The following is a 27,701-nucleotide window of genomic DNA, read 5'->3' on the forward strand; positions in this document are numbered from 1 at the left end:
CTCATAATAAGCACTGAAATTACACCTGGAGACAGCAAAACCCAGCTCCCCACAAGCACATGCCCAATACTTATAACTTCCTATTCAATAATATTGAGTAGTAAAAGACAGGCATGCATATTAAGGAAATCAGAATGTTGGTACTGCAATTAAACTTGAAGCTCAATTTATTCATGGTATTGCACAAATAAGCAAAATTCACATATAATTCAAAACTCCAGGCACAGGTTTTCTGATCTTCTTCGGCAATTCTTTATTAGCGAGAAACATCAGCCAAGATTGATCGGTTTGTCATTTTGCTTCCCCCACTTGTGCTGGCTGTCTTTGTAAAGAGACAGAAAAACCAGCAGATGATAGAGCTGCCTGAGAGGCTTGGCTATGAAGGAGCTAGGAGAGGAAGAGGAAGATGGGGGAAGGGAGGAATGAGAGGAAGGTTCAAGAAAAGGGAGTCGGGACAGGGTCCAGGACAGGAAAGCATACACACACACACACAAAGGAAATTTGGGTTTTAGATAAATGGGTGAAGGGTATTTATACTGTATATCTCTTTAACAACATTATGAACTAACCAGTACTCCTGAGCTCTTGACTCTAGCTGCATATGTATCAAAAGATGGCCTAGTCGGCCATCACTGGAAAGAGAGGCCCATTGGACACGCAAACTGTATATGCCCCAGTACAGAGGAACGCCAGAGCCAAAAAAATGGGAATGGGTGGGTAGGGAAGTGGGGGGGGAGGGTATGGGGGACTTTTGGGATAGCATTGGAAATGTAATTGAAAAAAATACGTAATAAAAAATATTTTAAAAAAAAGAATCCTAATCCTGATGGTTTTTAAGTAGTATATAATTTCCTTTTTTAAAAAAGATTATTTATCTTATGTGTGTGAAGATTGCTGTCTTCAGACACACTAGAAAAGAGCATCTGATCCCATTACAAATGGTTGTGAGCCACCAAGTAGCTGCTGGGAATTGAACTCAGGACCTCTGGAAGGACAGTCAGTACTCTTAACCATCAAGCCATTTCTCCAGCCCCAGTAATACATAAGTTCAATACAATATTCTGGTTAGTGTATTGGATACTAATGTGCAGCATTCAAGAACACAGGGTATGTATGAAGCTGTGCAATCACTAGGCGGTCAATAGTCTGTTCTATCTCTCGTCTCAGAGGGGAGAAGGAGCCACAATTTTCATGCGTTAAAATCCTGAAATTCCTGAGTATTTCTGTAGTGAAGACTTCTCCAAAACAAAAATCCAATTTAATCAATATCAAACTGAGCTACATAGGAAGAGACCTAAAGACATCCTAGAGAACTATCCACCATTTCTCAGAGCCTCAAACCTATTAAAATGGAGAGAACAGAAGGCAGAATCGATGGGACCTCTGTGTTGGCTCATGACGTAATCATAATGATCAGAAACACTGAGTGGTCTATTTAAAAAATAACTCCGTTCACTTGACAGCCGGCAGAGGGACTCGGCTAAGATGCACCATAAAAGACAGTAAAAGTCGACTAGGCTGTTTGAGAGGACTCACCTGTCCTTTCCAGTCTCATCCTTAAACACTCTATCGCAGTGAGTCATCTGCTGCTCTGTGGTCACGTAGATCTGCGCATCTGGATAGGCATCAACTGTCTTCTTTAACATGTTGTACACGATGCCATTACCATCCTTCCTCATGTTGCGGAAAGGGCCCCAGATAACATAAATGGTCCTGCTTGCTTCTTTGAAAAAATAGTCAGGATTTTTCAGCAAGAGAGGGACACTGGTATGTGACACAACTCGGACCATTGTCATGTAGCCGACATCTTCCTCAAAGCCCTTGGTTGGGGCGTTGTTCATTCTCCAGATGCAGGATGCATGGTCTATCTCTTCCCCCACCTTCTGCCCGACCATTTGACCTGAATTTGACACGATGGCACAGTGGTTACAGTTCAGTTGCAAAGGCTGAAAAAGAGAAAAATGAAGAGTGTGGTCCCATGAGTGCTTGAGGAATCAAAATGTCATTAGTGTACAATGAATGAGTGTGGAGTTATCACTGACACATCTCTATTCTACAGTCTCTGCTACAGGTGTAGCCTTTATTGGACCTGTGCTGTTATTAGAAAAGTAAATACATCCTGTTGGAAAGATGACTTGACTGTCTGCATCCCTATGTTAGTTCAAAATCATGTGGAGAAGCAGTCATGCCTTTTCTCTCTAAATGAGGAGGTTTATACATTTAGAACCATAGTTTCCAGTGATAAGAAAGTATGAAGCTATTTCTAGGATAAGGACAGTGGCTATAAAAGAAACTCCAGTGGTATATACCAAGTCATGCATTTTGAACTTTGGTGCTATGTATGCAAAGAGTAGGTGGCAGCTGATAATACTATGAAGAGGACACAGACGAGACCCACTTAAAACAGCCCGAGTCTTATGCTGATGTTTAAAAGTCCCCCAAGTCATCCTATTAATGTGCCTCTGGGCTTATGTTGGTTTTACATGGACAAGGTAAGGCCTCTCTTGAGAACATGGAGAGAACACGCATGCAGTTGTTAGAGGCTGAATATGTCTGCATGGAACTAACGAAGACTTGGGAGCAAAACACTGATGTCCAGGGTGATTAGTTAATACCAGTCCCAGCGGTTGAGCCAAGCCCTCGCCTTTGAAATCTGGATCTTCCGAATTACAACTTCTATATCTTCTAAGTCTAGAGTTCCTTCATTTTAGATTTATTTTATTATTTCTTTAGTATTTATGTATACGTGTGTCTCTCTCTATATGTGAATATATTCATGCAAATGCCTATGGTGACCAAGAGAAGGGATAAGATCCTCTCAGTGCTTATAGGCTGTTGTAACATACCTGATCTAGGCACTGGGAACCAAGCTAAGGTCCCCTGCACGAGCAGTACACATTCTAGACCTCTAAGCCATCTGTTAGTCCCCTAAATATCAATCTTCTAACTCACACTAAGGGCTCACTGCTACTAGCAGCATCCTGTTTCCTTGGCTTCTAAAATAACCACACACATAACTTTTGCTACTTCTTTCCCACAGGAAGACATTACTCCATCTTCAAAACAGAAAAAGAAACACTTAGGCGATATTCATCCTTCTCATCCACCATAAGATTACATGGTTTTGGTTCTGAGCTTGAACCCAAATATATTTTGCACCTACTGGAGAAGAGGGTCATCCATACAGGGTCCTGCCCCTCGTTCACTCCTGCACTATGTGCCATCGGGACACTGAACTCCTGTAAGATAGTGCCTGCCTCTGACTTCAACAGGGATGCAGTAGCAGCTCAATTTGTTAAAGTAGAAAATTAAAGACATCAGTTTAAAACAATCAGTTAAGAGTCTGAACACTTTATATCCTTTAAAAAAATCCTTAGAGACCAATTTGTGGTACCCAAATATTCTCAGATGTATGGTCTTCCACTTGATTTGCCAGGATATACTCTTAAGGAAAACTGCCCCCCCCCCCCCACCTCCTGTTTGTATTGCTAGGGATGGACAGGAAAGAGAAGGGGACCTAGGAATAGTTGGGGGTGAGGGTAAATACAGTTGAAATACACATGACACTCTCTAAGAAGTAATTTTTTTAAAAAAAGTCTGAAAACTGAGCTAAATACTAGGAAGAAACAGACTTCCCCCTTTAGTTTGGAACTGTTGATTTAGGTGGGAAGAGAAACGCAATCAAGAGGAAAGGTCAGCTACTCAGCAGGCTCAGGCCAGCTGTGGCAATCAAGCTAAGGAAAAAATGGCAGGTGAAGCAACTCAGAAAAGTCACTTGGACAATCACCACACAGTGGCCATTGGTCACCTTTCCTGTTGCTGGCACTCTGCCCAGCAGTTTCTGGGTGCCTACCACACAGCAGGTACAGTTCCAAGAGTTACAGCTGAGGTAAGAAATCATACACAAGAATTCCTGATGGAATGAAATGCACATTTAAGTTGTACTTCTATACATGCACACAATAAATATGCCAGCATCCTGCACAATATATTAGACGGTGATCAGTTCACAAAAGAAATTTATGCAACATGGAAACTTCGGAGGTGCGCACGTGTATGTGAGTGTGTCTGTGTGTGCATGTGAGTGTGTCTGTTTGTGTATGTGTGTCTGTGTGTTCATGTAAGTGTGTCTGTGTGCATGTGAATGTGTCTGTGTGTGCATATAGTGTGTGTGCATGTGAATGTGTCTGTGTGTGCATATAGTGTGTGTGCATGTGAATGTGTCTGTGTGTGCATATAGTGTGTGTGCATGTGAATGTGTCTGTGTGTGCACTGGGAGCAATGAAGAAATGTCAGAAAGGCACTGCTGAGAGAGTGTACGAGGGAGGTAAAATCACTAGCCATGAAGGGTTACTGGGTGGAAATGACTCAAAGACATCACCAAGGCCAACTCCAGTGTGGGTGGCAATGCAAAGCTACTGCTGCTGATCCTTTAGGCAGGAGATGGCGATGAAGAAAGAAGCACTCAGCAGAGCCCATGCAGACACCAAGCAGGCACTGGGTGCAGAAAGGAGGCCTCTGGGCATTACTTGCATCCTCTGGCTTCCTGTGCAGTGGAGAGCTTTGACAAAAGAGAAATGGATGACCTGAACTGTGTCTTAACAACTTTGTCTGTTACATGGAAAGTCGGAGCATAAGAGAAGAAGGTTGAAACAGAGAGAGCAAGTGACTGCTCCCACAGAGAAGAGAGCGTGATGAGAAGACAGGAGGTGGTACGGGAAAGCAGAGAGGCCGACAAACTTCTGGGTATATTCTGGGTTGGTCCAGGTACTGAATGTGTGAAAAGCTGGTGCGAGGGGAGACGAGTGAAGAGTTATGTCAGGCTTCTGCCACAGCCACTCCAGACTAGCACAGCTTCCAGCTAGGATGAGAGGAAGGTTTCTAGGAATAAAACCAGGGGGGAAAACCAAGAGTCTGTTTAAAAGGTAGGCAGGGGGATGATGCCTGAAGCAAAGACCACTACAGTATGACTCTTAACAAATCTACTCAAACTGCTTTAAAGAGTTGTCCTACCATGATTATTAAAGAAGTATGGACTCACTATGAAAAACTTAAAAAATTTAAAAAGGATAGTTAAAGTTATTCAGATTTCTATCACTCAACAATGATCACACATATTTCACCACATTGTCCTTTATCTATGTGGGCTGTTGTGTAAAAAATTAGATTTACCCAACTAGGCATCTTTGGTTTCCTTTTGTTTTCGTGTTGGTCTTTCCCATATCAGTAAATAATCCTTAGGGAAGATTTTAGTACCTGTTCATTGCTCAACTACATATATATGCCATAATGTATATATCTGCTCACTCTGGAAATCCAGCTATTGCCTGATTTATTTTCTACCATTTACAAATACTTTGATAAACATCCTTGTACATCCTGGAGTATTTTGGAGCCAACAGTCACTGTGTTTGATAAACTTGTTTCCTTTGGTTTCTTTACTGCTGTAGCATGCACACGCTGGCAAAGGCATCCGTGTATGTTGTCACAACTAAGAATCAGAAAAAGCACGACCGGTTAGACTCCCACGAATCCATTTGTGAGATGCCTTAAAGCACTACAATCGGGCTGCAGAGATGAATGGCTCAGCTACCCCAAGTGCTTCTTGCTCTTGCATAGAGCACCGACTTGGTGTTCAGCACCCATAGGAGCAGTCACTCAGTGCTCAGCACCCACAGAGTGGATCAATCATCTGGATCTCTGGTTCCATGGGGTCCTGTACCTGATTTTGGCCTCTGTGGGCACTTGGCATGCACATGGTATACTTCTAAGATGCATGCACGCACACAGATACAATAAAAATACACATTTTTTTATAAATACCTTTGTGGTCAACAGGCATGGTGACAGATATTGCAATCCAAGCATTTGAGAAGCAGAGGCAGGAGGACCATGAGTTCAAGGTCATCCTGGTGATCTAGAGAGCCTGAGGCTAGTCTGGGATATCTGTTGCACTACCACACAAACAAGTGTGAGAAAAGAACTTGCATATCACCTTGACAAGCTGCAGCAAGCAGCACGAAGATCAGCTACCAAGTTAGCGGAAGTCCAAAGTGGAGGAATACATTAGGACTCGTGAACATAGGTTCTAGACCAGCTCTACCACAAACATTTTCTTAAATAAAGGCTCAAGAGATTGACTTTGGGGATCAGGTGTGGTCTAAGGTATTTCTTTGTCCTTTAGAAGCCAACACTCTTTCAGACAGCATGGACAAGTACGATCTTTTTCAATTTTTGGTAGGGCTTGACAGCCATTACTCAGGCATTACCTACAACCATCGTGAATCATGCTCATCGTGTCTATTACACACCGAATGTTGCGTGGTTTGCTCTGACACCACCACCGTGCACACGGGCAGCGTGATCACATCCCACTGTTCATCCCAACAAGGTCCTTAAGTGGGCAATAAAACCATATTTGGGGTACAGCCTGCACAGAGGTAAAAATCATCAAGAAAAGCTTTGAATGTGTCCTGTAAAATGTGACAATTTGCATTGGATTTCCCAGCCATTAGAATGAATTAGCCAGTTCTGCTGTAACACGGCTTCATTTAGCTAATAAGAATCAGCAGGCTGGTCTCACTTGACAATTGTAACCTCTGAAAGTGATCCATTTAGACATCCCAATCTGTTCCATGACAACGCTGGGAAGCCACAGCTGTGCAGATTATGAGGTCAGCAGCTGACTAACAACTCAAGGGCCAACAGTGGGGCCAACAGTTTGTTGTTTATGTGAAAAATATGTGCGGGAAGGAGAACAGGGCTTTCTCTGCAGTAGCTTTGGTTGTAGATGATGTTTTTACTAACCACATCTTTTCACTGTTGACTGGATGACTGCGTCACCCTGACTAGAGTCTTTAGAGACTTCCTCTGGTGCGTCATTGGCCCCAATCCTAGCTCGCTGACTCCTAGGCGAGGCACGTGCTCGGAGCTCCACTGGCCAGAGCAGAATGGCAGAAGAACAGGAGCTAATATGTAACACCTTCCAAATCAGAATCGGACGCTCCAAGCTGCCAGAAGACTTGGAATGATGTCCGGGATGCATCCATGTGTTTGAAGGAACCGTCAAACTACTACGATCCATGATGAAAGGAAAGAAGAGGCCACGTACTCGTTGTTGGCCAGTCAAGACCTGCCTCGCCTGGTCATCCCTATCTCTTTTATTAGCTCTGTCCCCATGTCTTTTGATCTCAGCTTTCTTTGTTAAGGCATTGCTGCTTCTCTGCTCGTTCGTGTTTGATTTGGGAGGGTTGAGCACAAATGTAGTACACACGTCTCCGTGGCTTTGTTCCACCTCAGTAATCAGTGCCTCTCTCTTCCTAGATCGAGAGCCTGGATTTGTCTGTTAAGACTTATCTGGTCCAATTCATCAACCTTCATCTTAATTTCAAATTCTTTTCAGTTGAATCATCTCTACTTTTTTTTTTCCATTAAAAATAATACACCCTTGGATTTTGTTTCCTGTATCAGAACATCTTTTAGAATCTTTTGCTTGGGTGAAGAACACCAGATAAATTTAACTAATCCCTGTCTGGCAGCTATACTGCTGTTAAAGAAAACCCACGAGTGGGGGAAGGGTGAAGTGCTTGCTTGGAGTTTAATATTCTGGGATTAATGTAAACGATTAAAAATGATAGGCTTGGTGATACATGCCTGTAATCTCAGCACTGAAGACACAGAAGCAGGCACATTCACAGAGCTCACAGGCTTAGCCCACTTGGTGAGCTCCAGCCTCCTTGCCCTGTCTGTCTGTCTGTCTGTCTGTCTGTCTCTCTCTCTCTCTCTCTCTCACACACACACACACACACACACACACACACACACATACAGAAAAAAAACCCACACATGCCAAACACTTTATTTGAGATCTAAAATACTGACTTATAAAATATCTGCAAACCTATATTTGTTTTAGGCATTTCCTCCTCTTGCAAAACTATATCAACTCCACGCCATTATACTTAGCAATAAACACTCAGTTGGGCAACAGTTTAGTTTGGTGACATCTACAGGACAACCAAATGATTTCTTCATGGGGCTATTCTGTATAAGGTGCTCTGAAGGACTGATCATTTTGAGTTCTAATCAGGGTAAACTTTAATCTCCGTACCCAGCTCTGATGTGTGTGGGAAGTCCTGTAGTCTGCTGCATCCATCCCAGGCTGTGTCAGAGGCCTAAGGGCTTGCCTGGAAAAGCAAGACATCTCCCACCAAAATGATCCTTGGTATTTCGTCTTCTACAAGGAAGAATTATTTCTTCATTGTTGAATGGGGCAGAGGAGGCAGATGAGCCCACAAGAAGAAATCAGTCTGAGAATATATGAGCACAGCTGTCCATCCTAGCTGTGACTGACACCTGTCACAATTCAGGCCTTTGGATAGAACTGCCCATCCTGGCCATGACTGATGCCTGTCATGATTCAGGCCATCTCTTCAGCATTTATTAGGTTAATCAAACTTGATCTTCAAAATGGGTGTTTTAGTCTGTTGACTTGTTTGTTTTTCAGGCAGTGTGTTACTATGTAGCCTTGGTTAACTTGGAACTCATTGTGTAGACCCAGCTGGCCTTGAACTTACAGCAATCCTCCTGCCTCTGTCCCCTGGGTTATCGGAAGACAGGCCTGAGAATGGCCATAGTGATGCCAAGATTTGAAAACAGACATTTTGTTTTGAGACAGAGATAGCTATGCAGCCCTAGCTGGCTAAGAACTCTCTATAGACCAGGTTAGCTTCAAAGTGAGAGAAATTCTTCAGACATTTCTTCCTAAGTGCTAGGATTCAACAAGCAGTCCCTAAAAATAGATTTCCTTTTTATTTAGTTGATTTTCATTCTCTGTTATAAAATTGAATAAATCAAGATGTCCAATGGATAGTAGATAGCTTTCTTAATACAAAAAGAGGCATGCGTTGTGTGTCGTGAGTTATGCTCACAGCAGTACCAAGAAATGAGGCATTAGTATATCCTATAGATTAATATAATTGATTAATACAATAACTATCATATGGCATAATCATCACATACATATATGTTCTAATCTCACTCAGCACTATGTTAAAAACTACTCACTCATGGGGCAGGAGAGCAAGCTTGCCTGCTAAAGTGCTTGCAATGCAAGCATGAAGCACTGAGTTGATTCCCTAGAATGACACAGACAGTAAGAAAGTAGATGTAGAGACCTATGTCCAATGCCAGGGAAGTGACCTGAGGTGAGTCCCTGAGCTTAATAGCTGGCCTAGAATACATGTTAAGTTCCAAGACAATCAGACTGGGAGAGTCCGCCTCAGAACAAGGTGGACAGCTCCCTAGGAACTCCACCCAAGGGGAAACTTTGGTGTCTACACACATGCACACACACAGAAATGCATACTTCCTCAACAGGTACATGCTGGAACATGCACCCACGTGTACACAGAGATGCACGTAGGCACAAACTCTCTCTCTCTCTCTCTCTCTCTCTCTCTCTCTCTCTCTCTCTCTCTCTCTCTCTCACACACACACACACACACACACACACACACACACACACAGAATGCGTTGCCAGGCAAGAGTTTCCTGGAAGTGAGGCAGAGTTGTGGCCTGCGTCTCATCCTCTCCCACGCCCTGCCAAGGGGATGGAGAATTCCCCAGGGATTCTCTGGGGCGTGCTTATGAAGGAAGCAACTTCTCTTCTCCTGCAATAGCCCTTAAATGTTAAAAATACTTAGATGGAATCTTTTTCCTTCCCATTTTCCATTTCTAATATGGCTAAAATTCTAATCCGTCATAAACTAGTCACGAGCACTTTATTCTGTTTTGGATGGTCCTTTACATCTCTTTACACAATTTTCTTTCAAGCCATTTCTTTTTGGCTGGGAGAGAAACAAAAAGCATGGCAGGAGATGATGATGCTGGAAACTGTTCTCCATCACCACTAGGAATCCCTCCCTTTCCCAAAGCTTCCCTCCTGTGCACCCTCTTCAGACAGGCAGGTGGCTAACTGGTCAAGTTATTCTCTAACTCGGGAGTCACTCCCTCCTCCAGACACGAAGATGCCCTTCTTACACTGAAGGCTTATCAGCATGTGTATTTCCGGTTTCCTTCCTGTATTAAAAGCATGTGTATGTGACAGGCACAAAACTGGGTTGCTTTTTAAAAGCAGAAGACTGCAAGCACAGGCGAAGAAATTCCCTGAGAAGGCCCCAGGCTCTAGAAAGGTGAGAGGGAGGCATGGCATGCGTGTTCTTCTATCTCTGTGAGTTCAGGGTGCTGTAATAAGCAGCCTTGGCTCCCTGAGTTTATACAATGTGCATCGAGTATGGAGACTTGAGACGTCACTTTACCAATGCATTTCCAAGTGGATCCTCGCTTGGTTAAAATGGAAGCGGAGGGGAAGGGAAGGAAGGGAAGAAGAGAGGTGACAGAAGTAAGAAAGGGAAAACAGGAAGAAATGGAGAGAAGTAAGGGAGGGAGGGGTTAGGGACGGAGAGAGGGAAGAAGGGAAGCTAATAGGTCACTTGCCCTTACTGGCATTTTACCTGTAAAGAGCAGCTTTTCTCTTTCAGTTAACCCTTCCACTTCCCTGCTCCTGCCTGCCTACACCAAACCTTACATGAGTGTGCACACACAGGACATACCTGCTGTCTTCACCCAGGTGGGTGGGCTAGCTCACTTCACATGAGTGTGCACACACAGGACACACCTGATGTCTTCACCCAGGTGGGTGGGCTAGCTCATTTCACATGAGTATGCACACACAGGACACCCCTGCTGTCTTCACCCAGGTGGGTGGGCTAGCTCACTTCACATGAGTGTGCACACACAGGACATACCTGCTGTCTTCACCCAGGTGAGTGGGCTAGCTCACTTCACATGAGTGTGCACACACAGGACACCCCTGCTGTCTTCATCCAGGTGGGTGGGCTAGCTCACTGTAGGCTATCTCACTTTTCTAGGTTTCCTTTCATCCTCCTCACCAACCCTTCTGGAAAGTTCCATCACTCTTCTCCCAGTGTGAGCTGGGCGGATTGCTCTACCCTTTTTGAATGATAGATTGGGACAACTGCCAGCCCTTTTACATTTTAATCAGTATGAAGAATGAAATACTTAACCTTTACTCTTTTCCCTCCGAACAAGCTTACAGACAATTAAAATCTGTGAAATAAAACCTACAAACCAGTGTGGTTTCCCCAGCAAAAAGGAATAGTCATGGATGAAAGGTCACCTGTCAGCGACTTCCAGTCATTAAATCTCTGCATACATCACTAACATCGCTCAGTGGAAAACAAAGGTCAAAACATTAAATTATGAAACAGTCAGGATTAGAAAAGGTCACCAAGGAACTAAAGGAAATTTGACCAATGCTGTGAACGCCGGGGCCTAGCAGCAGGCAGAGATGGTAGGGAAGAGACTCGGAGAGAACTCTCACCCCGCTCTCTACCTCAGCCCCGTGCTGGATAGGAATTTCCATTTACAGCTTGGAACCTGAAAGGAAACTTGTCCACATCAAATAAAAACAGGAGCTTCGATAAATATTTCAGGACAAAGAACAAAAAAACCAAAAGCCCTTCATGCTTGAATCTAACCAGCAGCCTAAATTATTAAAAGCACTGCTTTGCACAACCCTAATAGTTGCTTCATTTCAGCTGAAGCAACGTGATATTAAGATGGGGAGACAGGGCCCTACTGCACCTTCAGTGTCTTCCAGGACAATTAGGGACCAGATGACTGCTAATTTACTACTTTAATGTTGAGACAAATGAGACCTTTGCTTTCATCAACCAATTTGAATGAATCAGAACAAAGCACGTAGGACAAGCCCTGGGGACAATCTCTCTTTCTGCTGTCATTTACGGCTTCACATCTCTAGAGTTTTAGTCTTAGAAGCCACACCACACACAAATAATGACGCCATCAGGGAATAGATTCTGCCTTTCCCCTCCTCCGTGTTCTTTAAGGCCCTTCAAGGGAGGGTACAAGAGACGCATTAACAAGCTGGCATTGTTTTCATTGCTTGACAAACTAAAAAAATGTATTTTAATTCTTCTTCCCTTGTTTCAGGAGTGATTAAGCAAGCTGTTTCCATCTTCTTTGAGTAACCTCAGTGTGCCAAGAACTGAGAAGATTGTTCTAGGGAGAAATCCGCTCAGCCAAGCCAGGCTGCCAGGCTCGGTTCCTCGTCCCTCCTCAAAGCTGCACCATACAGCTCCTGCAGCTTCCAGAGCTGTGGGTTTAAATCACCCGTGACGAGGAACAGCACATAAAGATACAGATTTGATAACCCGCTGTTTGGCTCCAACTCTCTCTGGATTTGGGATGTGGCATTTGCTTTGGTTTCTACCTGGTGGCATTATATCGAGACATAAAACTTAATATGGGGCTGCATAAAACTGTTAATGTCAAGAAATAATTCTACCACAGCCAACACAAAGCTGTGCTCTCGGCTGCCATAGTTGACATATTTCCCTTTAATTGAAGGTCCTCAAAGGTACAGACTTGTATAATCCTGAGGCATGCTGCAAAAGGAGCCTGCTACCTCCACCAGGGGAGGCAAAGAAGAGTCTTCTCAAACGCAAGATTCCCACCGAGGCCCTGGCTAAGCGACATAACTCATCGTCTACTATTACAACTAGGAAACACTGAGCAGGGGCCAGCTTCAGAGGCAACCTCCCTATGGATCTCTTCCTCTCCCTCCAGGAAGATAACTCAGGATTCGCTCTAATACACAATCCAGACTCTTCACAGAGAGCAAGAAAACTGGTACACGCATGGTCTCAGTGTCAGAGCATGTTCTCAGTGTCTATCAGAGCATGTTGCTCTCGGCTAGGGACAAAGATGTTCAATATGCCACCACAGCGTAATGACAGGGGATCGCTCATCAATAAGGAATAAACAGCAATGGCCACTACAGTCTAAAATGACCAGGAAATCACTCATCAATAAGGAATAAATAGAAATGGCCACCACAGAGTGTAATGACCAGGAAATCATTTGTCAATAAGGAATAAATAGCAATGGTGTCAAGGATGCAGGGAGAGGGGAGGGGGACCCTTACTCACTGCTGTGGGAAGTGATTATGTAACATATATGTGCAGATATATATATACAGACTATGTAAACATATGGAATAACAGTGAAGGGATGGAGAGATGGCTCAGCAGTGAAGAGCACTTGACTGCTCTTGCCGAGGTCTGGAATTCAGTTCCCAGCACCCACATGACAGGTTAAAAGCATCCATAGTCCCTGTTCCAGTGTATCTGATACCCACTGTTAGCCTCCTCCTGTACCAGGATGAAAGTCCATCCCATGTGAAGTTTATCCACGGGCTGATTTCAGGAATGGATCCGGAGGCTCTCCCTTCCCACTTCACAGGAAAACAAGAGACAATGTTTTAGACGATAACTACGGAATTCTGATGCACACATTTTGTTAATAGTACTGAGAAACCAAGAAAGCCAGGCCACTGAGTGAAGAAAGAAAGATATTGACGTAAAATCAAAATAAAAAGAAAGCCATCCCCATACAGCTTCCATAGATACAAATGCAATAGGCTGGGAGAAAAGCAAAGAATCACTACGAGTTTATAAAACGGTAGCTAGCTGAATGTGGTATGGTTAGACAAACTCACTAACAGGACATCAGTTAAAAGAGAGGGGGAAATATAATGTATAGTATCAACAAAAATATAAACTCCTAGACAGGAAGGCTGCAGGAGAACTGTATGGAGGAGCTGGAGAGACCACAGCAGGGCGTTTGTTCTGCATGTTTATTGCAAATGCCTTTGTGCTTCTTAAGCAAAAACTTTAATGTCTATGCCCAGGCTATCTGCATGCTGAAAATGAGAAGATTCTCATGATCTGTACTATCAGATGAGTGAAAGCCCTGTGAGTTTTAAGAACTAGAACTAAGATTTAGATATAATATTTATCTGGCTTTGGAGTCCCCAGCTCCTTTACTGGTGTGGTAATTATAGTTTGAAATCCTTATCTTGTTTGAATAATTATTTTAAAACTATGTTAAATCTTCTCCTAGATATCATGGGTTACTGACCCAGTAAATGAAATTACCGAGCCCACAGTATTTTTAATGCTTTAATGAAGTGGTGTTCTAAAATGCGCAGTCTCTGTGACCATGAAAAGCATATCAATTAGCTAAAACTGAATATTGCCAGAAACTAGACAAACTGGAGATTCTACTCAGAGTTTAGAAGACCCAAAATGAAATTAAAAGCTGGTTATGCACAGGGCAATTGAACTCATACACTGTGCATACTCTCAGCCTTGAGAGCAGTTACAGGGCACTTCCATCCTTTGCCTGAGACACATACATCCCAATGCTTCCCACTGTTCCCTGTGGAGGCTAAGGCTGAGTCACCCACCACTGACCATTTAACCCTTACTGTTTGCTTCATCTCCTGGCAGAGGTAAAGGGGCAGGAAAGCTATGACTCTGCACCCACAGATCAGACTTAGGGAGCAAACTCCTCCTTTATCATGTATCTATTCCAACCACAGCCATCTCCCACTAAGCAGTGGGGAAGCAGTCATCAGAAGTCCTTCCATTTAACATCCATGTTAGGAGGATTCAGTTCCTAACCCTGTGGGACACATTCCAACCACACCAGGGGCTTTCTTGGATCTGATCTCCAAAACTCTTGGGAACTCAAAGTTACTCATGAGTGTCATGTGATGATTCTGATGAGCAATGGGGGCATTAATTAAAGAACTGAATGCAAGGCGAGTGCTGAGGAGCTGGGAATTGGCAATTCGTGAGCCAATACCATTACATCCTAAAGCAAAAGTGGGCTCCACAGAGCTAGGCAGATAGGGTGGCTTTATAGACAGAAAAGGCTAATGAAGGCAGAAACAGCGAGCAATGGTGAAAGGACCCAGACTGAGGACCTCACTCAGTTGGCTCGATGCTCTCACGCCCTTTGATCCACAAGTGTCACCTCCTGACCAGGCGTGGTTCCCTGTGTAATTCCCTGGAAGTGGCAGAGGAAGAAGCTTAAGGCTATCCTTGGCTAAAAAAGTGAGCCTAAGACTTTCCTGGGATATGTGGAACTCTGCATCAACCATTTCAAAGCCACTTGCCTTCCCCATGAAAGCTGGGAGGGAACTTCTATGCCTGGCCTTGCTGACTTGCCCCCTGGGTTGACTGTACTGAAACTATCTTTTTTCTTGTTTTAATTGTCCATTTTATGACTTCAATTTTACTGAGGCACCTAACACAGTATCAACTTAGACTGGTCTCAGGACTGCCCAGGACTTGTATAGAAGCTGGGTCCAAAACAACAGACAATCTCCTAAAAAGTTATGGGTCTTAATTTTATGACTCCCGTGGGAGGTTGATACGGAGCAACAGTGGGATGTCTCCAGCCCTGGATGCTGTGTGACTTCAGATGGAAGAGTGGGAGACGGAGAGAGAAGGAAGAAGAAAAGCATGCCTTCTAAGCTCCGCCTAACAGTTACCTAGCAACAGCCAGGTAGACCTAGCTTGTTATAAAATGGACTGTTTGGCCTCTCTTCCCTTTCTCTGACCTTTTCATCTCTCTAACTCTTTTTATCTTTCTCCCTCCCCTTTCTCTCCACCTGTTCCTGTCCAGCCTCTTCCTTTCCTCTTCCTCTTCCTCTCATTCTCTCCTTCTCTTTCTCTCTGTCCTTTCCTGTGCCCTCTCTTTTTCTACCTCTACTCCCTTCTCAACTCCCCTTCTCATGGCCCAAAATAAACTCTATTCTATGCTAGACCTGTCCTATGGCTGGTACCTCATGGGGGAGGGATGCCTCAGCATGGGCCCACTGAGGTACCCTCTCCCACTACACCATACTGTCATACTGCACTCTACAAAACATATCATTGTCTTTACAAAACATACCAGAGGGAGAAAGCAGACAGGAAAGAGGGTATGCCCTTTCTTACGCTTGACCAATGGTCATAAAAAGCCAAAGTCAAGTCAATTCAACATGCAAGCAAGCCTCATTCCATTTTTTAATTATATTTTATTTGTGCATGTGTATGTGGTCCCATGTGCCATAGAACATGTAGAAGTCAGAAGACAACTTGAGGAAATTGGCTCTCTCCACCATGGAGGGTCCAGGGAACAAACCCAGGTTTTCTATCTTGACCAAATGCTTTACTTTTTATTCAAATGTGTGCATGTGTACATGTATGTGTACATGTGTGTTTGTGTGTGGGGTGGAGTGGATGTGGGTGTGTGTCTACTGTTCTCTATTCCTAATATGTAATTGTCACTAATTCTGAAGCCTAAAGGTTCAGGCGGAGCACAGGCGACAGTTCCAATCTTGGGATTATTTCAGCCACATGTTCATTTAGTACAGAGAATAGGAAGTTCAGCATGGTGTGACTACACAATTTATCTTTTAGGAGCCAAAAGTATATACTTCCTAATGTTGGTTAAATTATGAAGACTGGGCTTTAAAATAGAAGCAATTAATACCATGATGTTGACAGCTTAACATAAAAATGTGAGTCACAGAGAATAAATCTTGATATCAAAACCCTTCAGCACTTCACCCCACACACTTCCAGCGCAGCTCACGTGACTTAACATCTTGGGAAGAGTTTCATCAAATCAGTTCGCCAATGTGCTTGATAAATAGCCATCCTCAAATGAGCAACACTAAAAGTGATGGCTTCCAAGTGGCATCTGTGGGAGGAGCTTTAAGGGAGGACTAGTGTGGGGTCTTCAGGTCACTGAAGGGCACTGTGGAAGCCCAGTTCTTTCCTTGTGTCACTTCCTGGCCAAGTGCTGCTCTGGCATGTGTTTCTGTCAGGATGTTGCCTGTCAGGATGCTCCCCTGTCAGGATGCCAGGATGCTCCCCCTGTCAGGATGCTCCTTTGTCAGGATGTTCCCCTGTCAGGATGCTGCCCTGTCAGGATATTCCCCCTTCAGGATGCACCCCTGTCAGGATGCTCCCCTGTCAGGATGTTCCTCTGTCAGGATGCTCCCCTGTCAGGATGCTCCCCCTGTCAGCATGCTCCCCTGTCAGGATGCTCCCCCTGTCAGGATGTTCCTCTGTCAGAATGTTCCCCTGTCAGGATGCTCCCCCTGTCAGGATGCTCCCCTGTCAGGATGCTCCCCTGTCAGGATGTTCCCCTGTCAGGATGCTCCCCTGTCAGGATGCTCCCCTGTCAGGATGCTCCCCTGTCAGGATGCTCCCCCTGTCAGGATGCTTCTCTGTCAGGATGCTCCCCCTGTCAGGATGCTTCCCTGTCAGGATGCTTCCCTGTCAGGATGTTTACCTGTCAGGATGCTCCCCTGTCAGGATGTTCCCCTGTCAGGATGCTCCCCTGTCAGGATGTTCCCCTGTCAGCATGCTCCCCTGTCAGGATGCTCCCCCTGTCAGGATGCTTCCCTGTCAGGATGTTTACCTGTCAGGATGATCCCCTGTCAGGATGCTCCCCCTGTCAGGATACTTCCCTGTCAGGATGTTTACCTGTCAGGATGATCCCCTGTCAGGATGTTCCCCCTGTCAGGATGCTCCCCTATCAAGATGCTTTCCTGTCAGGATGTTTACCTGTCAGGATGCTCCCCTGTCAGGATGCTCCCCTGTCAGGATGTTTACCTATCAGGATGCTCCCCTGTCAGGATGCTCCCCCTGTCAGGATGCTCCCCCTGTCAGGATGCTCCCCTGTCAGGATGCTCCCCCTGTCAGGATACTTCCCTGTCAGGATGTTTACCTGTCAGGATGATCCCCTGTCAGGATGTTCCTTCCCCCTGTCAGGATGCTCCCCTGTCAGGATGCTCCCCCTGTCAGGATGCTCCCCCTGTCAGGATACTTCCCTGTCAGGATGTTTACCTGTCAGGATGATCCCCTGTCAGGATGTTCCCCCTGTCAGGATGCTCCCCTATCAAGATGCTTTCCTGTCAGGATGTTTACCTGTCAGGATGCTCCCCTGTCAGGATGCTCCCCTGTCAGGATGTTTACCTATCAGGATGCTCCCCTGTCAGGATGCTCCCCCTGTCAGGATGCTCCCCTGTCAGGATGCTCCCCCTGTCAGGATGCTCCCCCTGTCAGGATGCTCCCCTGTCAGGATGCTCCCCCTGTCAGGATGCTTCCCTGTCAGGATATTCCCCCTGTCAGGATGCTGCCCCTGTCACAAAGCTGCTCCTGTCAGGATGCTCCCCACCTGCACCACTCCCATCTCCACCATGCTCCCATCTCCATGATGCTCCTCTACCTTCATGGTCATCCCCCCACTCCACAGTGCTCTGGCCCTCTACACTGCTCTACCCACCTCAAGTCACATGACACCCCAAACAATGTTCTTCCCTTTCTGTATGTCTCTGCCAGGATGTCTACCACATGCCCAAGTATGGAAGTTACCTTGTCATGGGCAGTATCCTGGTTACATTTTTTGGTCACCTTGACACAAGCTATAGTAATCTGGAAAGAAGAACCCCATCTAGAAAACAAAGCCTCATAATGTCTACCACAGCAGTAGTAACCTAACCAAGACAGTCTGAAACCTCTAAGCCTGTGAGCACAAAATCAAGCTTTTAAAAACTGTGTCTCTCCAATACTTGTCAGGGTGATGCAAAGCTCATGACCAGCCTCAAGCAACACACTGGAATCAAACCAAGAGCTGATTCTGCCATCAGACCTGGTCAAACCCCACTCTGCCATCAAACCTTGTCAAACCCCACTCTGCCATCAGACCTGGTCAAATCCCACTCTGCCATCAGACCTGGTCAAACCCCACTCTGCCATCAAACCTTGTCAAACCCCACTCTGCCATCAGGCCTGGTCAAACCCCACTCTGCCATCAGGCCTGGTCAAATCCCACTCTGCCATCAGACCTGGTCAAACCCCACTCTGCCATCAAACCTTGTCAAACCCCACTCTGCCATCAGGCCTGGTCAAATCCCACTCTGCCATCAGGCCTGGTCAAACCCCACTCTGCCATCAGGCCTGGTCAAACCCCACTTTGCCACTCCCTCCCTACACATGTGTTTTGACACAGATTTCCCAAATACTTTTATCTTTCACACCCATTTCTCGGTTACCTATGAGTGGGCTTTGTATCTGAGCATAACAATCTAAAATAAAATTGAATACAACGTAAGCCTTGTCAATATATCTTAGCAACTGGGAGCAGGGCTCTCCACCCAGAATGTCAGTTCCTACGGTGTGCATGCTAGTCTCTATCCCTCCCCACTGGGTCCTCACTAAGGTTACTACACACACACAAGCCCTACAGCAATGTGGGTCGGTCTACACCTCTCAGTTGTAAGGTATTGATCAATAATGAACTGCACTATTATGAACATAAGCACTCATAACGTTTTTATAAGGGCAAATGGGGCCTCTCCGTCTCCAGCACGGGGTATCAACACGGTGAACTAAATTGCTCCGTTTCAGGTTCAGCTCTCAGTTATTTTTCTTAGGAAATGTTAGCAATAAAGCCAAATGTGTCTGGGAACACATCATGCGCTTGATACCTTCATTTGTCTTTCTGGCATAAGTCTACTTCATGGGAAGATGCTGCTCAGGAAAACGTCAAGGGGGAGACATCAGGGGCTGCTTTGGGTACACAGAGCAGGATAATGAATGTAGAGGAGGAATTGCGAATCAAGTTTTTCTCCCAACTCATGGCGAGAATCATGCCTCAGATCTAACCCTCCCACTCCACTCCCCGACAGAAGACACACCAAGAAAACACTGGGAACACAGTTCTCAAGTCTGACCGACAAGCTTCAAAAGACAGTTGGGGACAGTCTACCAGTGGTGACCTGTCTCGTCTCCATGCAAGGCACTTCTAGGTTGTTCCGCAACACAGCATTTGGTATCTTCCAAAAGATAAACTATTCTAAAATATTTCAGAGGAAGCTAACTTCAGGATGGAATCTTGGTTGGATGTTAGTTGGTCTTATTTTAAGACTATGAGCGTCCCCTTCGGAGACCACCCATAGCGGTGGGGTGTGTAATGAACGGGAGAAAACGACTTGAGGACCAGGCTCCTTCTCTGGAAGAAGTTCTAGCATGTCCACATTAATAATGGGCTGACAGCTAGACGTCAGGACAGCGCAGGCCTTGTGGTGCTGCCTCGGCCAGCTGCAGGTTAAATGCAGTGTGGCCAACAGCTCCCCGAGCTGAGTTCAGCCTCTGATTTCTCACCAGCTGACACGTGCTCTCGGTTTCTGGGCTGCAGCATCAGGTCAGTCAACAAAAACATACTGGATAATGAATGACACTGTCACCAAACCCCAAGTTCCAACTCCCAGGCTGAATTCTAACCTCTAATTTACTCCCATCCCCAGCTGGTCAGGCCCATTATTTAATGAAGTCTCTCTTGGTTGTCTGTCTATCAAATTATTTGTATTCATGAAGAGAAAGCGATAAGCCAAAATGCTAATTATCTATTTTTTCTAAAATAAAAGGTCCATGCTAAGAATGATAATGAGTTATTAAAATAGCCCTTTTCATCTGACAGAATACATCTTAACAGGCTCTCCAACTGGGAGATTTTCATTGCTGGACAACTTAGCAAATAAAGAGGGAGATGTTTACTTTCCAACTTTTCAGACTTCACCAGCATTGGACATTAGCTTTGAGATGTGAATGCTAATGGGAATAATGAGATGAGTTGGGAGAAAGAAAAGGATACCATGCTTACTGCACAATTGGTTAATTCAGCTTCTTGCAAGTATGTGAGTCTGAAATTGCTGTTATCACCTGGGATGGTTCTACCCCCTAGGAAACACTGAACAATGTCTGCAGACTTTTAAACAGTAGTCTACTTAGTGATTTGTGTGTGTGTGCCTGTGTGAGTGTGCGTGCATGTGCATGTGTGTGTTTGTGCATGTATGAGCTTGTGTTTGCATATATGTCTGTTTACATGCATGTATGTATATTTGTATGTGTGTGTGCATACATGTGTGTATGTGAGTGTCTGTATATGTACATGTATGCATGTGTATGATGTGTGTGCACTTGTATGTGTATGTGTGTGTATAAGTATGTATATGTGTTCATGTGTGAATGTATGCATATGTGTGTGCATGCATGTGTACATGTGTGTGTGCATGTAAATGCTTGTGTGTATATGTATGTGTATGAGGGTGTGTTACCACAGCATAAATGTGGAGGTCAAAGGCCTAGAGACAGCCCTTCTCCCTACCAACCTGTGAGTTCTGAGGAATCTCACTTAGATAATCCAGGCTTGGTGACAAGTGCCATCTTGTCAGCCTTCTGAGATTTTGACTGTTACAATTGGTGAACACTGACTGAATTTAATAAGCAGTAGCCAAGGATGCTATTAAAGTCCCTATAGCCAACACCCCTTCCCCCCACCATCCCCTGACAGAGTGATCCAGTCCAAACTGGCTGAGGAACCCATGAGCCAAAGAAATAAAGGAGATCTAGAGAGAGGGCTAAAGGGTAACAAGCTGCCATCCACAGGACCTAGGTTCAATTCCCAGTACCCAAACCGCATCTGCCTGGAACTTCAGCTTGGGGGGGGGGGTGCTGTCATGAGGCCTCCGTCTGGCTTCCCTGGGCATTGCATGCATGTGTGCACATGCACATACCCAGCCACACACATATACACAAGACATTTTTTAAAAAGAAAGAAATTCCTATAAACAACAAAACAGTGGGTATAACGATATTAGGTTTCCTACACACCATGTTGAGGTTTTTTTTTTTTTTTTTTTTCCTGTGTTTGGGTTTTGTCTGAGTTTTTCTCAAGAGATTATCTTTTCAGAGCAGGGAGGATTGTATTAAATGTAAATTTGTCTTGAATTACATGTGATCCCACATTCATGCCTCTCTTTTATATTCATCTCATCTGAGGAAAATCAGATGGGGAAAAACATCCCAGTGAAGAAACAAGACAGATTCAAAAGAAACACACGGTAAGAAAGAAGAGAGCTAAGAAAGAAGAGAGCTGGGGGGGGGGGGGGGGGGAGGGAGGCTGCATCCCTGTGAACCCTGAGCCAGAATAAAGCCTTGCACCTTCAGGGGTTCGCTAGGTGTGGAGCCATCTTGCTGTATGTGTGAAGTCATAGCATTATGTTTCCAATGAGACAAGGCCCTGTTACTTAAGCAGTGTTTATGCAAGCGCTGAAGAGACCAGCTGCTGGTCACTTTTTTAAATAGGATGGATATTTTGATGATTACAGTGACCTGATTAGATTTTCCTTTTCAACTTGACACAAGTCAAGAGTCACCTGAGAAGAACTTTAGCTGAGAAAATGCCCCCAACAGATTGACCTGTGAGAAAGTCTTTGGGACATTTTCTCTTAATGACTGATGTTGGAGGATCCAGCTCACAGGTTGGCAGTGCTACCCCCTGGGCAGGTGGTCCTGGGCTGTATTCAAAAACAGGGTGTGTAAGCTAGGGGAAGCAAGCCAATATGCTCCTCTATGGCCTCTGCACAGTCCCTGAGTCCTTGCCCCAACTTTCCTCACAGACGGAGGGTTACCTGAGAATGTAAGATAAAATAAGCCCTTTCCTCCCCACACTGTTGTTGGTCATGGTTTTTATCACAGCAACAGAGACCTTAACTAAGACATACAGGTTTGGCTTCTTCGACAAGAGAATGAGGCAAAAGAAACGGGTTTATTTTCTAGGCAAGTTTTTGTTTCCTTGGCACACGGAGCCCTGGCACTGAGGCGCTGTAAGGCACACAATCATTTTGAGTTGGCAAAGCCCTCTCAGCCTTTCAGGTCTCAGCAGCCTGGCTCCTCTGAGCTCTGACAAAGCCACCAACAGTTAGTCTTAGGAGCCAAGAGCCCTTGAGAGGCAGCCATCTTCTCTGCAGAGATTCTTTTGTGCTCTATTGCTTATTACTAAAAGCTGGATAACTGGGGCAGAGGTCACAGAGACCATTAGCCAAGCTTGGGAATCGAAAAGGATCCTATGAGAAAAGCATTTAGTCACCAATAGCATATCAATGGTGTAGAGGGGTCAACCATCTCTATTAGCTAATGTCAAGGTCACTCTCACTGGATCAATACCTTTTATTTCTAAAGTTATCTTGAAGAGAAAAGATAATAATAGCTTCAAAATTTATGGAATCATGCACGTTTATTTATGTGGAGCAGTGTGTGTATCCAAAGCCCATGTATACTCAAGAAGTATGCATTGGAATGAAAGTTGGCTCTACCAAAGCAAACACATAAATAAAAGACCATAGAACCACCATAAATCACAAATTGTTCCTATAAATAAGAGAGCTCAGGGGAATCTATCAAAGCCCCTTAAAATAAGAATCATATGCATAACTGAGTTTGTGTTGAGGGAATGGGGTTACAGGTCACTGAGCTACACTGATGCAGAACGCTAGCAGATTATTCATGGTGGGGAAAGCAACTACCCAGCTGGGTTAAATCACTCGGTGTTAGGAGAAATTAAGTTACGTGCATTCTTAATAAACGGAACAGAGAGCTAAGGCTGAGTGTGCAAATGCCGCAGAAGCAGAGAAGTAAATCAAATGCACAAAGCAAATGCACGGAGCCGGCTGGCAGTTGGGCCCTTCGCCTTAGCTCCCCAAAGTGTGGACACGCCTCGTCTCTTCTTCTACATCAAATAACTTAGGTGAAAACACACAAACTAGGCCCACAGTATGGCTCAGTAGCTGAAGGTGATCACCTTCACCTTCTGAGTCTGATCCCTGGGGCCCAGACAGTGCAAGAACACAAGCAACCAAGCCCAGCAAGCTGAAGTCAGAGGCACAAACTGTCTCTCACAAACACATGTAAATAATTTTTTATTGTTTCAGGTTGTGTGTGTGTGTGTGTATGCATAAGTGTAAGTGTTATATGTATGAGTATGTGTGTGTATGTGAGAGTGTGAATGTGTATATATGAATATGTGTGGGTTTATGTGTATGTATGTGTGAATGTGTGAGAGTGTGTGTATGAGAGTGTGTGTGTGTGAGTGTGTGTGTGTGTGAGTGTATGTGAGAGTGAGTGCATGTGTGTATGTGTGAGTGTGTATAAAAGTGTGTATATAAGTTTGTGTGTATGTGTGAGTGTATGTGTATGTGTGCATATGTGAGTGTGTTTGCATGCACAAGAGTGCTGGCAGAGGCCAGCTCCCTCTTCAAGTGGCTTCAGTCCCCTTAGTCCCATACTCTCTTGGTCACAGTCAGTATACACAAAGCACACTTAGTTTCTTGAGGGTTTTCGGTCACGCCATATTCTGTCCTCAGCTGAAAGCCTGGGGACATTCTTCTGCACTCTCTTCCCCCTCCCATTTCCAGGAATGTCCCTTCAGCTTCCTCCCATTTCCAGGAATGTCCCTTCAGCTTCCTCCCATTTCCAGGAATGTCCCTTCAGCTTCCTCCCATTTCCAGAAATGTCCCTTCCGCTTCCTCCCATTTCCAGGAATGTCCCTTCAGCTTCCTCCCATTTCCAGGAATGTCTCTTCAGCTTCCTCCCATTTCCAGGAATGTCCCTTCAGCTTCCTCCCATTTCCAGGAATGTCCCTTCAGCTTCCTCCCATTTCCAGGAATGTCCCTTCAGCTTCCTCCCATTTCCAGGAATGTCCCTTCAGCTTCCTCCCATTTCCAGGAATGTCCCTTCAGCTTCCCCCCATTTCCAGGAATGTCCCTTCAGCTTCCTCAGGAAGTCTTCACTGACCACCTATGACACTCAAGTCAGGCCCTTCAAAGAAACTCACATTTGACCTTCATGGAAGCCCACTCATGATCTATAACTCCACTGACTTGTCTGTCAGTCTCCCACCAAACCCCATACTTCTGGTAACAAAAACACACATGTAACAGCACCCAGGACCCAGCAGGCATTCAGTCAGCATTCTGAAATTCATAATGTCCAGCTAGATGCACCGTGCCAACAACACAGGTTAAAGGCTCAGACGTGTTTACCAACAGTGTGGTTTCTGCATGTCACCCACAGTGCTAAGTCGGGCCCACTTCATTTGCACAGCATGTGATATTTTTCAGAGCATATGTCTTACAGTCTAAGTGCACTGACTTGTGAGGCATCTTCAGAATGCAGAGCCCTTGGGTCACGCAGATTTCCAACTTTCTACTGAGCTAAGAGTCAGGCATCAAACATACTCTGCGTACTCAGCTCCCAGGCCACACAAACATATGTCGAATATAGATGCAAGTAGATCTACCCACATTTAAAAACACACCTAGCCAGAGATTCCTACCAGGAATCTACAGACAGTCTGCCACTGAGTATGTAAGGGCTTAGCCCCTGACACCCTTCCCATCCTGGACTTTTCAAAAACTGCTTTTGTAACCTGCATTTTACTTTAACATCCAAGAGGGCTAATATGAAATTTCAGATAAAGAACCGTATTGAGTCAGGAGGATTCAATCTATAACAGGCTCGGATTTGTAATGAAAAAGGCTATGACAGCTGCCGAGGAGAGGCTCGTGGGGTTTTCCTTATTTAAGCCGATTCCTTCAAATGGGCACCGTGAAAAGGAGAGATGGGTCTGAAGACCGAATATATAAGATGAGGATAGAATTAGATTGTCCATTTACTGACAAAATTGCAGAATTGTTTTTCATGTGAGTGTTTAATAGAGAAATGGAAAGGGGAGATTTAAGTACTATTAGAAAGATGCCTAAAATGTAACTTTATACTGAAACTTTAATCTTGATAACAATTATGGGTATGTGTTGTAGCACAACCTGTAAGAGAAGCACTTAGAAAACTGAGGTCAGATGACTGACTGCTTCAAGCACAAGGCTAGCCTGGGATCAGATGACTGCTTCAAGTGTAAGGCTAGCCTGGGATCAGATGACTGACTGCTTCACGCACAAAGCTAGCCTGGGATCGGATGATGGTTTCAAGTGAAAGGCTAGCCTGGGATCGGATGATGACTTCAGGTATAAGGGGTGAGATGAGATTCTGTCTCAGAGCCAAACACTGATAATTGATTAAAGTGATCAAATGGTGTTTTTATAAACACAAAGAAACTCTAGCATCCCACACGATGTCTGACATCTGACCAACAGTTACTAAACATTTGAACAGTCACCAACGCCATGGTGCTAAACACCAAGCAAATGTGTCCGTGAACGAGCTCACTATCGTGGGTTGAAGGTTTATTGATATCATTAGTTGATGAAATCTAGACAATTTTTAAAGGATTGGCTGTCAAGCCACGCTTCCCCAGGACTGGGGACTGGATAATCTTAAGCCTGCCATCTTAGCCACTACCAAGGAGGCTCCTTGAACACGCAGGATCATATGGAGGGGAAACGTGTTTAAAAGGAGGCACAGAAACAGGACTCTGAATATAGATGAAGCCCAGCGCTGGGGTGGGAAGCAGGCTTCTCTGAGATCATTCCACCCAGAGCCCAGTGTCATAGGCATAATGGAGGCTGCTAAGTGTAGGACTGGGGTAGCGGAGGGAATGAGGAGGAGACAGCCACAAAAAGTGCTGACCCCTTCTGCAGTGAGAGCTGCGTCCCTCCCCACAGCACGGCCATGGCTGTCAGCGCCGCTCAGAAATGAGACAGCCCCGTTTTTCAAAAGAGTAATAATGAAAAAATAAAGTCCCGTGGAGCCAGTCCTCCATCAGCTCTGCTTATAAATTCATAGCGCAGCATGGAGGTTATTAAAATCCCGTATGTGAAAACCACACATGGCACAAAGAGATACGGATTGGTGCTCCGTGGAGATAATGCTATCTAATGGGCAAAACAAGTCATGGGGCCCCGTTTTTATTCAGACTACATTTAAAAGGGGCTCAGCATCCAGTGAGTGAGCAGGATGGCAAACCATACCCTCCCTACCCCATCTTATGGGTTAATAACTAGGATGTAAGAGTAGAGCTGTTATCTGCCCAAGTCTGGATATCCCCATGACACTTTTTTTTCCTTGCTTGGAACTACTTAAAATGGAGGGGCTGTGAGCTTCTGCAGCAGGCTTGACCCAGAGTGAGGGCAGGGCAGTCCCTCCCTCCCTGCTCAACCGGGGACTCTAGGAAGGCTGAGGTGGTAATTTCTGGGTCTGCCTGGGACTTAACTGGAGACCCAGAGCACCCTGGCCTGTACTTTGTTGTTGGACTGTTTATCATTTCCTAGGCAAAGACTTTGCCTGTCCAAGGCCCTATTACAGAAAAGCGCACATGACTCATAGTAGCCATGATGTGCTAAGGACAGACTGCAGCTCTCAGATGCTATTGGGAAAAAAATGAAGTAAGAATTTTCTTCGTTCCACAGACCACCTATCCTTTATCTGAGATTTCCCAGTAGCAGCACTTGGACAAAAGGTCTGCAGTTCAAAGCAGTTAGCTGTGTGGTTATAATCACTAGACCAGGGACTGGCGGGAAACCTCTGGGAAGATGGAAATTGGGAACCCAAGTCAGACACAGGTCATTCTGGAATCTTCCAACCACCCCTCATACACACACACACACACACTCACACAAAGCAAAGCACTAGCCCCCCACACAGGCTCACCACTGACGTCTGAGATCTATAGCAGCCCAGACAACAAACGTATCAGATGAAAGTGATGGCTTCCATGTCAGCACATCGCTCATCGTTCCAGCATATTTGTTTGCTTATTTTTTGTTTGTTTATGTGCAGATGTGAGGGACAAGTGTTTGTGTGAATACACATATCATGTGCACACACACACACACACACACACACACACACACACACGCAGCCAAGAGAGTGACTGTGTGAACTGTTTTTCAGCTGCCACCATTTTATAGGTTGATTTTATTTTTTAATTTTTAAATTTTATTGTACACGTATGAA

The 27,701-nt window shown here is 44.9% G+C and overlaps 1 protein-coding gene across 12 annotated transcripts in view; it reads right to left on the reverse strand.

Annotated features, from left to right (window-relative positions):
* St6galnac3 (ST6 (alpha-N-acetyl-neuraminyl-2,3-beta-galactosyl-1,3)-N-acetylgalactosaminide alpha-2,6-sialyltransferase 3) overlaps window positions 1–27,701 on the reverse strand; it is a 526,860-nt gene that overhangs the window by 211,652 nt on the left and 287,507 nt on the right. For 11 of the 12 annotated variants that reach the window (XR_003954302.1, XR_003954301.1, XM_030252510.1 and 8 more), the window contains one exon: window positions 1,537–1,946. Coding sequence is in view for 10 of the 12 variants with exons in the window: in XM_030252510.1 (XP_030108370.1) it covers window positions 1,537–1,946 (410 nt within the window). In the remaining 2 variants the exon portion in view is untranslated. Of the gene's footprint in view, window positions 1–1,536; window positions 1,947–15,494; window positions 15,499–19,155; window positions 19,170–27,701 lie in introns of those variants that run through there. The other variant, XM_030252512.1, reaches the window with a different exon arrangement.

Source organism: Mus musculus, chromosome 3 (assembly GCF_000001635.26).
Source record: "Mus musculus strain C57BL/6J chromosome 3, GRCm38.p6 C57BL/6J".
Taxonomy (NCBI): Eukaryota; Metazoa; Chordata; class Mammalia; order Rodentia; family Muridae; genus Mus; species Mus musculus.